Source organism: Chelon labrosus (assembly GCF_963514085.1).
Source record: "Chelon labrosus genome assembly, chromosome: 9".
In the NCBI taxonomy this organism is placed as follows: Eukaryota; Metazoa; Chordata; class Actinopteri; order Mugiliformes; family Mugilidae; genus Chelon; species Chelon labrosus.
Window position 1 is genome coordinate 13,264,442 of NC_140359.1, and position 17,608 is coordinate 13,282,049.

Here is a 17,608-nt window from a genome sequence, read left to right on the forward strand (position 1 = left end):
CCATGGGTATCGCTGATAATTTTCGGTCTTGAAATGCCTTTCCACTTTTTTAACCTTTTCTTTTAATTCCAGTTCTGGAGTTGGTCTTCCGTTTTTTATTATTTTAAGTTTTTCAGTGAAAGGCCGCCTTGAAAAAGGCGATGCTATCAATCTAGCCACAACGTCACTCTCGTCTGCCGCCATTTAACTCTGAGCGGTTGAGTCCAGTTATCTGTTTCTATGTACAGTATCATACAGTATGATCTGATTGTCTGTACTTTTCAAATTTTCAATAAAGGTTTGCATTAAAAAAAAAAAATCTGAGCGGTTGAGTCTCAACCATTGGTCTCAACCGCTCTCACCACTCTGCCGAGATTCCGATGTTCGGACTTCACGAAGGCCTACAATCTTTTGTTTTTGTCCCGCCCACTTGAAATCAAACCGTGATTGGTCAATTTGCCCGTCACTCTCCAAACCAAAACACATAGCTCGGCCTTCCCCGGGATTCGTGAAGTCCTAACCAATTAATGAGCCAGCCAGCTAACCGGGCCTTGACAGAGACGGACGATTCTGATTGGATAACATGTTTTCAGGACAGTAACCCTTTCATTGCTGGTGTGAACTTGACAGTAAACTTTAGAACATAGATGAGGGAAAATGTATTAAATGTATTGTATTAAATTAGATGAGATAGAAATTTTAAAAAATATATATTATTTTTTATTTAATACTCCTATTTTTTGGTCCAAAATTTTTTTAGGCCTTCTCTGAAGGCGTAGAAGGCCCTGAAGGTTCCCCACTGATATATATATATATATATATATACACACACACAAGCCGTCTTAGCAACTTGAACTTTCTCGAATAAAGTTTTAGCTAACAAGCTAAGCTAACGAGTATGCCAGGTGACTTTCTGCAAGTTTGTTAACTCGGAGAGATTTATTTTCATGGCACGACCACTTCCACATCCACACACCCGCAAGCTCGTTTTGAAATATGAGCACACTTGATGCATAGACTGTATATAAATACCCGAGGCGTTGACACCTTCAAAACACGTCCTGGACACAAATAGCATTTAGCTAACCGCAGGTGTTTGTTAGGCTGCCGTATTATGGCTGTGTGAATGTAAACAGGTGCCCCAAATCATGTTGGTACTAACAAAAAATAAAACACGTTCATGTAAACTTACCAAGTGAATGACTGCTGCTCAGTGAACGCTTACCGCCATTCTAATCCGCCGCCGCGCGCGCCGAAGAAAATAACTGTGTTTCCTGTCTTGACTGCGGCCTTTTATGGAATGAATTTACTATCATAATGCAAGAGCATTTTAAATTGATTCGAGGGCAGAATTTATCGATTTCATTCTCAGATTTTGTGATATTATCTCTCAAAACTCTGCTCTCGCTCTCAAATTTGCTCTGCGCTCTCAAATTTGCTCTGCGCGTGCTCAAACTGTGTCCACGCACTCGGTTACGATGCTGCTCGCGCAGATTTCCTGCGCTCAATCTCCAGCTCTCTCTCTTGCTCTCACGGAACATGTGCGCTCACGAAACTCTGCTCTGCTCGCGGATCTTTGCTGTATCAACGCTGTCAACCAATAGAAGGCCGGCTGGTAGTGACCAATCAGATGATCCCTGTTTGTATACGGTGCGTTGGCTGTTTTTCGAGGAGCGTCGCATACAGGCGGGCACTCTTTCAACAGGTTTCATTCACTCCCTACCCCCGGGGCAGTAATAAATGTGATTTCTTGTATTTGTTGGACCACTGTTCGAATAAAATATCATTCAACACATACAAGAGCGTCCGAGCTTCTCATTAAAATGGCTATATTGTATAATAACAGCCGCATCGAACACTGTTCTTTGCGGTGTGCTGGTGCAGAAAACAATATTCACCATCCTGAAGCTAGCGGGACGGGCGAAATGGAGCGGCAACGCCAAAGTGCTCAGGCAAGTTATTTTTAGACTCATTTTAATGTCACGCGCTCGTGGTAACTTTCGTGAACGCTTTAAAATCAAGGTAAAATGTTTACGATGAGGCAGTCAGCTGCTGAGGCTCTTGGTCTCTGTTCCAGACCTAGCTAATGAGCTATATTCTAGATGTGCAACAAATATTTACATGGGACATTGGTGGTTATTATTTTTCTTCCTAATGTTAGCAGGCCATAAAAATGCCTCATCGTAAACATTTTACCTTGATTTTAAAGCGTTCACGAAAGTTACCACGAGCGCGTGACATTAAAATGAGTCTAAAAAATAACTTGCCTGAGCACTTTGGCGTTGCCGCTCCATTTCGCCCGTCCCGCTAGCTTCAGGATGGTGATATTGTTTTCTGCACCAGCACACCGCAAAGAACAGTGTTCGATGCGGCTGTTATTATACAATATAGCCATTTTAATGAGAAGCTCGGACGCTCTCGTATGTGTTGAATGATATTTTATTCGAACAGTGGTCCAACAAATACAAGAAATCACATTTATTACTGCCCCGGGGGTAGGGAGTGGATAAAACCTGTTGAAAGAGTGCCCGCCTGTATGCGACGCTCCTCGAAAAACAGCCAACGCACCGTATACAAACAGGGATCATCTGATTGGTCACTACCAGCCGGCCTTCTATTGGTTGACAGCGTTGATACAGCAAAGATCCGCGAGCAGAGCAGAGTTTCGTGAGCGCACATGTTCCGTGAGAGCAAGAGAGAGAGCTGGAGATTGAGCGCAGGAAATCTGCGCGAGCAGCATCGTAACCGAGTGCGTGGACACAGTTTGAGCACGCGCAGAGCAAATTTGAGAGCGCAGAGCAAATTTGAGAGCGAGAGCAGAGTTTTGAGAGATAATATCACAAAATCTGAGAATGAAATCGATAAATTCTGCCCTTGAATCAATTTAAAATGCTCTTGCATTATGATAGTAAATTCATTCCATACCTTTGACATGACATGCGCAGTAGGTGGTCTCCCGCCAGCGCGCCAATGAAAGGAATCAATGAATATCATTTTTAATTTTGTCGTTTCTGTCCTGGGTTTAGTGCGTTACATACATTACTCAGGCACAAAACCGCAGTTTATCGGTTTAAGTTTAATTTAGTTTAAGTTTAATGGCGGCTAATGCATCCATAGCTTACTTATTTTGATGTTACTTAGTGGTACGTTGTTATTGGGCAGTTTTGTTTTCTGTTCAGGGGAAAACAAGACGGCTTTTGTTGCAATGATGTATGACGTGATTTGCTGTGAACAATTGTTCCACTGAACAATTATTTTTTACTCCAGTAGCAATAACACCAGTAACCACTAGATGGCAACACAATACAAAGAGTTCTCTTTAAATTACTGTTGTGGAGATCTACAAGTACATCCTGAAACTACCAGTGTTTTTGAGAGAACCTTCTCTCAACATATAGATTGCCATCTATCAGATCAGCATCTCAAGGGGTAAAGGCGACTACTGTAGTGTCAATGGGAAAGAAACTGATGAATTAACATGACTTACATTTTATTTAAGGTGCACCAAATCCGGAATAAAGGGCAGTGTCACTGGGGTTGATAATGTGCAAGTATGTGATCACATAAGTCACTATTTAAATAAGCCTACGTTACCTATTTAAAATTTGCTCTTTTTCAAAGCAGCAAACTGATCAGCTACCCTCTCTGTGAAACATACTAATTCCCATTCAAGTTTCCAGTTTGAGAAAAACAATAAATGTCATGATGTAAGAATCTCTGCGATTTGCTGCTTTATTGAAATTCCCCCAAAATGTTGAAACACAGCTTGATATTGATTGGACAGTATACAGAGGCACAAGGACAAAATGTCTACAACAGTAACATTGACATTGACAGGTCAATGTCAAATGCTCTCACATACACACGTCAAAATGCTCTCACATTCACATGTCAAAACTGAATAAAAACGGAAAGCATTTGAGTTGAAACGGAAGTTGTTCGAGTAAAAGCAGAAGTCGGGTGAAAGACTTCTGGTGAAACCCGCTGCTTCAATTAAGTGTGACGACCCCTCCCGACCTATCTGTTCACCTCTGCTTTTTGTTGCAGGTACGGGGAGTGGTTAAGGGGTAGAGTGGGAGGGTCGTGATTATACCTGCCCATGTGGGCTGGCCTTTCCAGAAGGCATAAAAGACGGCCTTCTGCATAGCCTCACTCTCTCTCAGCAGGCTCCAGACCCACCATTTGTTTCTTCTTTTGTTTGGTTTGTCGCACTATACAACACACCTCTCACCATATTGTCCACACATCCACACACTGCTGACATGACTGACTCCTTTCTTACCTACATACCACATTCATTTGTAAATAAGTTGATTCGGCTATGTTAAAATAAAACTACTTTTCGTGCTTTATCTGTGTGTCGCCTCCCTCTTTGTTGCCACCTTAGAGCCAGGTGGTAACATAAGCTACTCGACTGTTTTTCAGACATCAGGGCAGGGCAGCGGATGATCAACCCGTTTTGCGTCCGTTAAAAGCAGAAGTCAGGTGAAAGAATTCTGCTTTTAACGGATGCAAAATGGGTTGATCATCCGCTGCCCTGCCCTGCCCTGATGTCTGAACAACAGTCGAGTAGCCTAACTGAAGCAGCGGGTTTGCTAAATAGTATATTAGCCTCAGCAGAGACCATCAGGACTTTAACAAATGCAACAACTGGGCAGCAGCCGGTCAGCTTTGCAAGTGCAGCTTCAACTACAGAGTCGATTCTGCAGCAGGAGTTACAGTGACCGGTTCCTACCCGTTTGTTTCGCACCGCTGCTTCCCTTTCGACTCAAACAACTTCCGCTTCTACTCAAACAAGTTCCGTTTCGACTCATACCTGACATGTATCTGTGAGAGCATTTGACATGTGAATGTGAGAGCATTTTGATGTGTATATGTGAGAGCATGTGACATGTATATGTGAGAGCATTTTGATGTGTATAGGTGAGAGCATTTCACATGTATATGTGAGAGCATTTTGATGTGTCTGTGTGAGAGCATTTGAGGTGTGTATGTGAGAGCTTTGCATTTGACGTGTATGTGAGAGCGTTTGACATGTGTATGTGAGAGACTAATTCTGAGTAATGTCGCTAACGGCCCCTCATACAGACGTGCTTTGTGTGGTAACTTGTGCTCAAAAGAGAGACAACTAGACAATGTCTTGGCCGAAATTTACAACTTTATCTCTGATGGGAATGTAACAGTACATAGAGGCATGTGCTTCGTACAGCAGGGTAATAGTATCTTTCCACAACAACCCTAACGGTTTGCAAGAAGAAGAAACAGTCGGTCTTGCCTACAGCTAGCCCTAGTGTGAACGTGGTTAAATTACACTTACTTATAATTTGAAATAATGCATCTTAATAATGCTCACATTGTAACACGTTGGACAAAAAAGCAGGGTGAACACACCCATACGTACCCATCGCATCGGAGATATTTTAAACTGAGAGTTTTTTTATCTAAGAGGGTAGGTAATGCCCCGAGGTGTCTTATCAGCCATGCATGCCTTATACAACTCAGCTGACATGGTGGTCCAGACCTTCATCCCTGATTTGTTTTTCTTTATGTCCAGTGATGGCCATGACAGTTAATCATATTTAAATAAACGTTACTCAAATTTACTTGACGATATGACAGTAACACTTTAAGCCCAACCCGTGAGTATGTAAATATTTTTGTACATCTAACATATTTACTTTTATGTAGTTTCTCTTTTCTTACCTTACTTTGTTTTTTATTTTTTATTTTTTGTATTTTGCATTGTTGTTCCCAGCCACTTTAACACTTTTATTTCCTCACGAGGATAAATTGTGTCTTACCTTATCGCTGAGACATTAAGCATCACTGATAGTTAATAGTTGTTCGAGTTGGAGATGTTTAAAGTACACCTCATTTCAGACTTCCTGCTGGATGCAACTCATCTACTCTTATCTCTTGTTGCTTCTAGAAGAAAGAGACTCACCCAGACCTCATTCTTATTTGGTTTTAGTTCTTTCCACATAGAGTTTTGTTACTATTCTGCTGAAGTTTTGACATGTCTAAGTCTGAAACCCATCAACACAATACCATGGAAGCAGAGGTGGAAAAAGCACTAAAATATCGTACTCAAGTAAAAGTACCAGTACTTGGATGAAATATTACTCAAGTACAAATGAAATTACCCATCTGAAAAATTACTCAAGTAAAAGTAATAAGTAGCTAATTTAAAATGTATTTTAAGTAAAAGTTACTTAGTTACATTTAAAAAAAAAAACCTGTAGAACGGGGCGGGGGATCTCTCCCATGTAGTGAAAATAGGACAAGGGGTCATACATCCAAAACTGTTTAGTTTTTAATTAAAGAACAATCTATACAAATGTATAAAAATCTATACAAATGTATACACATGTAATGACAACATAACACATGTCACACATGACATGTAAGACCCTCAGAAAGGTATAATGTGCAATTTTAGTTCTGACCCTCCCATAAAACTTTTTCAAACAATCAACTGTCAATCAAACTGTCTCTGAACCGTCGTCACTCTTCTGATCCACCTCCATCTCGTTCTCAATCTCCTACAGAAAGACTTGGCGCTTGGTAGTGGTAGCCTACATGCTGACCATACGTCACTCACTACGTGGTTCCGGGCGCGATTTTTTTTTCGGTTTTCGTTAGTCAACGTTTTTTTTTTTTACTCAGTAACGGATGGGATTTGTAATGTAGCGAAATACAATACTTCACTCAAAACGTAATCAAGTAAAATTTAAATTACCGATTTTAAAAACTACTTGAAAAATACAAAATACACAAAAAAACTACTCAATACAGTCACGTGAGTAAATGTATTTCGTTACTTTCCACCTCTGCATGGAAGTGATAAGCTGTTTTATTAACAGACTTTAAAAAAAACAAAACTGCATTGTGTCTTTTAACAAACACGCCTCAGGTATTTAGGAGGATTTGTGGACATTATTCATAGATCCTGTTTCTCAGCCTGATAGTTACCTGTTTTAGATCTTTTTTGGGGGCCACCCCAACTTGGGAATGGTAACATTTTGTTGCCTCTTCACTGTGAGCACTGTTTTAGCTCTTTTTTTGGGCTACTCCAACTTGTGAAGGAAAATGTGGCTATTAGGTAGCTACATATGCTGCTGTGTTTACCAGCTAGGCTGTAAACATGTTTGACTTTTGTTGAGCACTTGGCATAAACTGGGTTTTAGAGCTTTTTGCAGCCAACAATATAACTTTAATAGTGGTGTGAGTGAACCAAAAAAGTAACTCTACATTAAACAAGAAGCTGAAACTCAGTATAAAACTCCTCAACGCCAAGGGGAGCTGCCAATTGATAACATGATAACATTTTGTCGCCTCTTAACTGTTAGCAACTGTGATTTTGCATTGTAACGCTGCTTTCATATTGTTATTCTGGATGTTGTTAGTGTAAAATATAACATCTAGATACTTCAAATCATGTTTCATTGTTTACTCTCTTTTGTTGTGTTTTAGTCACCAGAAGTTGGTTCAGCAGACAAAGACATGGGGCTTTTCTCCAAAGGACACGTACACATGGATGTCACTCTTGACAAGAGCGCTTGTGCAGCAGGTAGTAACATTCCTATTCACTTGCGGTAGATTCAAGTTGTGTAAAGAAATCTTCTGTCCGATGCAGATACTGCAAACCATTTATTGTTTTGTGATGCGTGTCACAGCAAAGATTTCATAATCACCTCCTTGTTATTTCCACATTTTGGTCAGGCGGCATTTTCACAAGCTTTAACATTGAGGTAATAATGGGGTTTGGTTTAACATTTCTTGTAACATGATTAAGTTTTGCTAAACAACATTTTATCTTCTTAGTCTTTATACACTATAATAGACTTTGTGGAACGTTCTGTCTTACATAGTTCCTGAATTAAGATCTGTGAAAACTAATTTAATATGTTGTGTTGTTTTGCCGGTGAAACAGCAGTGATTGTTGCAAAAGTCAACAATTCTTCATCTAGTCAGATGACACCCAAATTTAATTTAATCCCAAATGTTGTGTATCGTGCCAACGCCAATACCAAGCTTGAGAACAAAGTTTGCCAGTGGTTGACAACTGCATTAAACCCCACACAGAGATGGAGGTCAGGTGTCCGATGCAGATTCCTTCTGACGAGATCCTGACAGTTCAGAATTGTGAGATTATCTCAGTAGAATACAGAGGTGGCAAGTAATTTAGTACAAATACTTCGTTACTGTACTAAGTAGATTTTCCACGGCCTATCTGTACTTTACTTGAGTATTTATTTTTTCTGACGACTTTTTACTTTTACTCCCTACATTTATACACAAATATCTGTACTTTCTACTCCTTACATTTGAAAAACAGGCTCGTTACTTTTTTAACCTCCACGGAGCCTTGTTTATCGTTCAAGCATCAATAGAGACATTAATACTGAAAGTCCACCTGACCCCACTATTTGAGAACTACTGGTCTAATCTGAAAAAAAAAAACAAAAAAAAACAAAAACAAATTCAGGTATGGTGTGGTTTCTGTTGCTATCATTAGCTTTTTGAATTTTTGTTTGGAAGCTAGTTTACAACGTTAGCAATGCTATGGGAACACACTGTTTTGGTAGTTTATAGCTAACACTAGCTAGTGGTTTAAAAACAACAACCCAGTAGCCCTCAATTTCTTATTAAAAATTATCCAGGTGCTCATGCAGGACATCTGGTCATTTCAGTCTAGATTATTCTGCTAGAACTTTGAATTGGATGAATTGTTTCATTAATGGAAAAATCATTTTTACTTAAGTACATTTCAGAGCCTGTACTTTCTTACTTTTACTTGAGTAAAGGAGTTGAATCAGTACTTTTACCAGAGTATTTTTTTACACAAGTATCTGTGCTTTTACTCAAGTACAGCATGTAAATACTTTTTCCACTTCTGGTAGAATACCATATAAAGGTTTGTAACATTATAACAATGACTTTACAGACATTGTCAATAACGTAACTATTAACAAGGATTTTTCAAGTTAGTTGTGACTTTCAGTGTGAGTATGAGGATTTATTTATTTATTTATTTATTTATTTTTTTTTGGTCTTAGTGTGTTGGCATCTCAGGAGTCAGAAGGACATGGAGATGAACACTGATGCCTCACAACAATAAGGTTCTGGGTTCAAATCCATTGGCTGACTGGGGCCAGAAGTTTGAATGTTCTCCCAGTCTCCGTGGGTTCTCTCTGGGGACTCCATAGGTTAACTGGTGAGGTGTGAGTGTGAATGGTTGTCTGTCTCTCTGTGTTAGCCCTTGTACTTCCAGTGGCAGCTGGGATACTGGGATAACCCCCCCATCCCCCCATTCGAGGACAAGTGGTTACAGAAATTGAATGAATGTTGGCATCTCTGTAAATAATGCCATTCCTCTAATAGTTTTACACATAAATTTACTTTCTGTAACACAAACCTTAAACTCTGACTTTTATTATAAAAAATGATCACGTGAAAATGAGTAAACCTGTATGGCGAGTTGTCATTATGCAATGTCTTGGATTGCTTAAAAGACGCATATGAGGCAATTAAGTTATTTACTTTTTTTATGACCTCACTCTTAGGGCGGAGTGACACGTAGTTTTATGAACTGCAGTTTATAGCCCCATGGGGCTTGTCAGCAGGATTACTTCTGTAGGGGGCAGAAACATGTCTCCGATAAAAGACTTAAGTCTGACTTATGAAGCGCTTAACGAAGAAATCACTTTCTCTGCAGGAGATACTATTGTAGTCACGGTTACTTTCAATTTGACAAAAGACACCAAAGTCAAAAGCTTTCAGATAAAAGCCAAAGGGGATGCGAACGTTCACTGGACAACTGGAAGCGGAGATGACGAGAGCTCCTACAGTGACCACAGGAGATATTTCGAAGAAAAAGAATACTTTGGAGCCAAAGGTAAGACAAAGAAATGTCACCTCGTAGTCATTAGCAATCTGGAAAAAGTTTGTTGTATTCTAATATTATAGGCGTTGTTTGAAAAGGTAGCTCTTTACATGTGTCTGTGTTGTTGTATTCATTTTGCCTTTAATAGCTTATTGGCAAAATTAACTGTTATAAACATTAGCAAAAACATCGCAATTCTTGAGTGCTATTTCTACAGTAAAAGTGCACGAATACACTGTTGTAATGTGTGTTGGCCCGTGTACAAAGCGAAAGCAAATTAATACGAGAGGAATACGGTCTATGAGCAGTAAGCGTGACTCCCCCATCCTGGAATGTTTGGTTTCTTCCGGGTGGGAGGAGCTTCTGTTGGCTTAGTTTGTTTCATAGACTGTGTATGTGTTTGTTTACATTTCACAGTAAACGTAACTATTGTGAAATAATTTCTGGTAAGCACAGTGTGAGATGCAATCAGGCCAGCTGACAGTCTTGCCTGGGCCCAGGACGAGATAATCTTTTATTATACCCCCCTCGGGCCCCTCCCGCATCACTGTGTGTGTCACCTGACTGCAGCTGGGTCTCTCACCTCTCTGTCTCATCCTCTCTGACGGAGCTACCAAACTCAACTGTTTCTGTCAAAGTTAACGTGCTATGTCAGGCTTTTATACAAGCTAATGGACGTTAACATTAGAGCTACGTTACGTTACAAGGCTGGTAAACGTTGGCTGCTCTGTTTCTAACCTTGCTCTACGTTCACTTTAATAGTCCCAGCTTCACCGTCACCAACTTTTTTTAAATATTTTTTAAGAAAATCTTTAAGGCCTCTATTTTCTTCTTCTCCTTTTCTATTTTCTTTCCTTTTCTGAGCACCGGACTTGTGCTGACCGGACATTGTGAATGTACTGAACTTCAAATCAAATGGCAACATCAAATTTTGATCAGTGGCCAAACCGTTTTTGTGTTGGGGGGGGGGGTTCTTGACCACTATTTCAAGGACAATTAGGAAGAAAACAAATAAAAAGCTTTTATGTAACTCAAATATTACATATTTTTTCCACAAGTAGGCCTATTTTATTATTATTAATTTTTTTAATTATTCCATAATTTAATGAGGGCCCAGTTCTGGGTCCCCCCTCTACCCTGGGCCCGGGACAGCAGACCCGTTCGTGCCCCCCTATCGCCGGGCGTGGATGCAATCAAAGACTTCTCACGCTACGAAGACTGTGGAGGAACACTGGTGTCATGGAAGTATTTGGCCAATCAGTAACTTAATTGTGTAATACAGATTGGCATTAGTAAATTTAAAAATTAAATTGATCTTTTTTTTATAGTAAATAAAAATACTCAGACTAGTTCATTCTTCAAGATTTAATGATCATTAAAGATGAAATATATACAAATAATTTATAAATGAAATGAATTAAAAAGGGATTTCCAAAAACAATAATTCATTAATGAAAATGTAGCATCAATGAATACATCAATGAATTCATCAATACTGAAATTCAGAAATCTATTAGAAAATTGAGATTTTAATTAGACATTTAAAAGGACACCTTCGTTTCAGATTTGCATTTTATCAGCAGTACTGACTAGCATGTGCCATCATGAATTACTTTCACTTGGAGAACCATATATATCTCACAATTGTAATCAGTCCAGTTCTGTGAAGACTGTGATATTTCTAATGTCTCTAACAGATGGCTTAATCATTACTACTTTTGCAGGCATTGTACTTCCCAAAGGTTTCCATCATTTTAAGTTCAGGATTCAAATCCCTCAGGGGTAAGTGGGGATTTTTTGTTACGAGCATTCGCTTCTGTCATTGTTTACTCTTGCAAATATATTAATTCCTGTGTTGTTTCTATCTTACAGGGACTTTCCATCATCCTTCAATGATGGGCGTCATGGATCTATTACCTACATGCTTGAGGCAAGAATATCCAGGAGCTGGAGGTTTGATTCAACAACACAAAAAGAGATCAATTTTGTTTCAAAGACCTTTCCACACATGGATCAAGTAATGGTAAGTGTGTCACATATTACTTGTTATTAATGTGATACTTTGAAAGCAGCTTGTAGCTGCTACAGTTGAAAATATTTAGGGCAGTAAGTTGCATGATGAAAAGAAAAATGGGTTAATAGAGGGAATGGGTTGAGTAAAATGCAGCAATAACGAGTGATCACACAAGGCATTTTTTACAGTGTCCACAGTCTGGTTCAGTGACTAAAGAGATGGGTATTTTCTCCAAAACACAAGTTCAGTTGTCTGCTACTGCAAGCAAGAAGGTCTGCTCTCCAGGTAAAGTGACTGCACATTAATAACACAACCAAATGTTGACACAGGATACTGTCAGCTGATATCTGATGTATTTCTTTACTAACTCAGAAGGGGGCTGTTCAATGTTTCTCATATATGTACATGAAGATGTTGTAAAATGTGCTATTATTTATATATGGTTATATTATCTGGAAAAACTGGTGCATACTCAAATGTTGTGAATTGTTTTTGATAGGTGACACGTTGTCTTTTGTTGCCAAAATCGGCAACTCTTCTTCCAAAAATATGAAGTCCAAATTCAAATTAGTGCAGAAAATAGAGTACCGCGCATCTCGCTCCACAAACAGCAGTGAAAAAATTCTAGCCAAAGTGGTTGGCGACACTATCAAGCCAAGATCAGAGGAAACAGTCTCCTGCCAGCTGACAGTTCCTGCTGATGCCATTTACACTATCCATAACTGTGAAATCCTCACGGTAGAATATTACGTCAAGGTATGTAACAACATGGTATCAATACGTGAACTCAGAAAGGAATTAATTGCTTTTCTTTGCAAACACTTGTTTTAATCAAACAGAAACACACACTGATCAGCATCATCATAATCACTGGTCAAGGGGAGGGTGCTGATTATGTCATTCTCATTGCACCTGTCAGTGGGCAGGATATATTAGGTAGTTATACAGTAAGTGAACATTTTGTGCTCAGATTTGATGTTTTAGAAACAGGAAAAGTGGGAAGTGGAAGGGTTTCAGAGACTTTGACAAGGGCCAAACTGTAATGGCTAGATGACTGGGTGTGCACGTCCCTTACCTGAGGAAGACATGGCACCAGGATGCAGGGATTGGGGTTGGGCTTGGTCTGTGACAATGTTCACGTGGTGGTACATATCAAAGAAACATCCACATAAATGTGAGGACCCAAGTTTCCCAGAAGAACATTACATTGTAATTAGATCATCAGTGTTATTCAGTGTTAATCTTTGTGGCAAAATTGGCTATTGCTCTTCTGAACGAACATGGCATACGCAGAAAAAAACAGAGGACTGCGATATGCAACATGTCCCGGGCAGCAGACAGAGCAAGCGAGTGGCTGTGGGTAAGGAGGAAACATGCTAGCTGGGGAGCTTGCTAGAGCTGAGGCTGGCTGCGTAACTTTAGTATTTGCGAATCATGATAGATTTGGTCGATTTGGTCGTGGTTCAGTCCGCATCAGCGTGTCAGGTATGATAGGGCTAGGCTAATTTATTGAAAGTTTGGTTGCTGATAGTTACTGAATGGCGAGAAAAACGAGATCGTGGAGGGGGGTGACTCCAGGACGCTGGAATTCACTGTGAGGCCTTCTTGAGGTGCCGTGGACCTAACTTAACATAGGTGAAGGGAGGTGCTCACTTGAAAACCCCAACAACATCGTCATATATCATAACGCACTGACTGTAGGTTTGTTAGGGTTTCTCAGTTGGACAGGGAATTTAATTGTGTTTTGCCTGGGATCTTGGCACAAGGGATTGTAACATCTAATCCTGTGTATTAATTAATGTGACTGATTGGTAAACACTACAACAAAACAACCCAGCAGCTTATAAAACCACAGTGTAAGACGATAATCATGTTTATCTGCCAACTTTATTTACAATTTCTCTTTGTCTTTCAGGTATATGTGGACATCAGTTTTTCCCGTGATCCAGAGGTGGTGTTTCCACTGGTTGTCGTTTCATCTGCCCTTGTTGCCATGCACCTTGGTGAGGCTGCAGGGCCTTACCCTCCTGGAGCTGTTGGGGCTCAAAGTTACAGTGACTTCCCTCCCCCCAGCTTCTCTGCTGGACTTCATCCCCTACCTGCAGGCCCGAGTGCTAACGCTGAAGCTCCCATGCCATCTTTAGTGCAGCCTCCAGCCATTATGGTTCCACCACAGTTCCAACAGGGCGAAGACCCTCCGTCCTACACGACCCTTTACCCACCTTCTTATGATACTCTTGGCAGTGGGTCAGATCACAAAAGCTGAGCCTCAGACATAACCCAAAAAGTACGAGCTAACATATTATCAGCCTATTTGTTATTCATTCATTCATTCATCTTCTGTACCCGCTTATTCCTGCTATTTATGGTCCAGAACCTCAGAGAAAAGTGGAAGTGAAAATTAATTCAACTTTGGTAAACTCTGACCCGCAAACTAGTTTGCATTACAATATGCATTTATATAGCACTTGTAAGTACATACAAGTTGCATAGCGCTTTGCATTAAATCCCCGGAAAAAAAAAAAAAAATTAACCTATTATATATATTATGAATGTGTGAATGTAAACAGGTGCCCCAAATCGTGTTGGTACTAAAAAAATAAGACACGTTTGTCACAGGGATGCCCCGTCACCTCTAATTCAGACAGGAACAATTAACTCAGTGCTTGTCCACGTCCAGTCACCTTTACAAACCATCCAGCCGGCAGGTGTCTGAGGTTGGTAATTAGCACAAATTGAAACGGATTAGTTGCGTAGTTGTGTTTAGTGCTTTTGTGCCACAGTCTCATCGATGACTTAGAGAACAAAAGTCAGAGCATATGGTGTTTTAAATATCTTTGATTAATTCCTCTGGCATTTGTCACCTCTCCTCTAGACTGTCATATTTACTCTTTTGAATTATGTAACAATGTATTTTTCACTGTTAACTTATAGAAACATTTTCAGGAGTATGAATTAATCACCAAATGTCAAATGTTAATTGATTTATTAATTGTATTTCCCTTGTGGAGGAGGAGCCACGGTCTATATAAGCAGGAGATGGCGTTTCTCTTGGGGGAATTTTAGATGTGACTGGCCAGCAGGCCACAGTGATTGCCGTTGCCAGGGGCCCAGATTATAAGGGGGCATAGCCTAGTGCAGATTTCTGGTTTGACCTTCAGATTTGTTTGTTTGTTTGTATCTTAGTTAAGTGGATTTCAGTTATTTTCTTTTGATTTCTTTTTCTTTTGTCTAGTTTTTCTTCAGTTTGGCCAAGCTGACCTGCACTGTATATATTGGACCATGCTCACTTCTGGGAAAAAGGGAAAATAAAATAAAATGGACTGTTGAACGGAGTTCTCCTCCTTTTTTTCCATCACCGCTCGACCAACCTTACAACGTTCATGTAAACTTACCAAGTGAATGATTGCTGACATGACATGTGCAGTAGGGGGTCTCCCGCCAGCGCGCCAATGAAAGGAATCAATGAATATCATTTTTCATTTTGTCGTTTCTGTCCTGGGTTTAGTGCGTTACATACATTACTCGGGCACAAAACCGCAGTTTATCAGTTTAAGTTTAGCTTACTTATTTTGATGTTACTTAGTGGTACGTTGTTATTGGGCAGTTTTGTTTTCTGTTCAGGGGAAAACAAGACGGCTTTTGTTGCAATGATGTATGAGGTGATTTGCTGTGAACAGTTGTTCCATTGAACAATTATTTTTTACTCCAGTAGCAATAACACCAGTAACCACTAGATGGCAACACAATACAAAGAGTTCTCTTTAAATTACTGTTGTGGAGATCTACAAGTACATCCTGAAACTACCAGTGTTTTTGAGAGAACCTTCTCTCAACATATAGATTGCCATCTATCAGATCAGCATCTCAAGGGGTAAATGCTATTCAGCATCTGATGTGATTTACACTATCAATAATACAAACATTTTTTACAAAGCCGTTTCATTATTATTATTTTTTTTTTTTTGTAGCTGAAATACTTTGGAGACACTTTATAATTGTAACCTCTTGGTTTGGATTGACACTTAACGTGGCAGAGCTTTCAAATGGAAACAGAGTGAGATTGTGTATGGTACGAATGGAGCTCATCCAGGCGGTTTTCAGCAGCCTTCAGTGTGCACAGGAAGTCACAGAAACACTCATATCCTGATAGAGCTGACCCAGATTTAACAACATCTTTACATACTGAGAGTTTATACAGTCTCTAAATTATGACAAGGAGCCAATTACAATACAATACTTAAAATGAATAATAATAGTCTGGAATCTCAGGTCAAGGTTCAAACATCAGTCATATTAGTTTGTATATACAGTAAATCAGCAATAAACTGAATAAAGGGGAAGAAATACACTTTCACTGTTGCCATTTTTTCCTCATGTCCTTTACTGACCCTATAACATCATGATCAGTGAACAATGTAAGTAGGAATTTATTGTAAGAAAGAGTGAGATCAGCAGAAACATTCCTGTAATTTAAAAAGCTGTTACATTTAATTATACTTTATGCTGCAGAACAGTCAAATTGATAGCAAATAAAAACGAGCAATGAAGTTGCTTCAGTGTGAAACTAAAGAATCAGCGTTAAGTTGAAAGTAACATTTGTCACTCAAAAAGCCCATTGAAATTATTGGCTGATGAAGGCTCATGGGGTGTTCACTACTAAAACATAGCGTAGTGAACACTCACTACTCAACTTCTTTTAAGCTATGAGCCATTTTTATTGTATTTAGACATAGCTTGAAACCATGTTAATGAAGACTTCCTGGGTTTCTCGACGCACGCTCCGAGGCTTCGGCACAGTACGTCCCATCACTATAAGCGATCTCCTATAAGATCTCTTAAACCGTGTCCTGTCAAAGGAATGCAAAGTTGGAAGCCTGGTCGTTAAAGCCAAGGGAGACGCAGACGTGCTTTGTGTGGTAATTTGTGCTCAAAAGAGAGACCACTAGACAACGTCTTGGCCGAAATTTAAACTTTATCTCTGATGGGAATGTAACAGTACATAGAGGCATTTGCTTCGAACAGCAGGGGAATAGTATTTTTCCACAACAACCACAACAGTTTACAAGAAGAAGAAACAGTCGGTCTTGCCTACAGCTACCCCTAGTGGGAACGTGGTTAAATTACACTTACTTATAATATGATATAATGCATCTTAATAATGCTCACATTGTAACACGTTGGACGAAAAGAAAAAAAAACAAAAAAAAAAAAAACAGGGCGAACACACCCATACGTACCCATCGCATAGGAGATATTTTAAACTGAGATAGTTTTTTTTATCCAAGAGGGTAGGTAATGCCCCGAGGTGTCTTGTCTTGCCTTTTACAACTCAGCTGACATGGTTGTCCAGGCTTTCATCCCTGATTGGTTTTTCTGTATGTCCAGCCATGACAATTAATCATATTTAAATAAACGTTACTCAAATTTACTATATTACAGTAACACCTTAAGCCCAAGGGTTAGGGTTAGGGTTGTAAATATTTTTGTACATCTAACATATTTACTTTTATGTAGTTTCTCTTTTCTTACCATACTGTTTTTCTATTTTTTATTTTTGTATTTTGCATTGTTGTTCCCCGTCACTTTAACACTTTTACTTCCTCACGAGGATAAATTAAGTCTTATCTTATTGCTGAGACATTTAGCATCAGTGATCATTTAGCATCAGTTAATACTAGCTGTTCGAGTTGGAGATGTTTAAAGTACACCTCATTTCAGACTTCCAG

The 17,608-nt window shown here is 39.5% G+C and overlaps 1 protein-coding gene across 1 annotated transcript; it reads left to right on the forward strand.

The window, feature by feature from the left end:
- Window positions 1-9,589: 9,589 nt before the first annotated feature.
- Window positions 9,590-13,254, forward strand: LOC311493522 (arrestin domain-containing protein 3-like). The gene is made up of 5 exons (XM_084552220.1): window positions 9,590-9,877; window positions 11,590-11,647; window positions 11,738-11,888; window positions 12,068-12,164; window positions 12,379-13,254. The coding sequence occupies exons 1-5, from the start codon at window positions 9,631-9,633 to the stop codon at window positions 12,708-12,710; spliced, it is 885 nt and encodes a 294-aa protein (XP_084408346.1). The 5' UTR covers window positions 9,590-9,630; the 3' UTR covers window positions 12,711-13,254.
- Window positions 13,255-17,608: the final 4,354 nt, after the last annotated feature.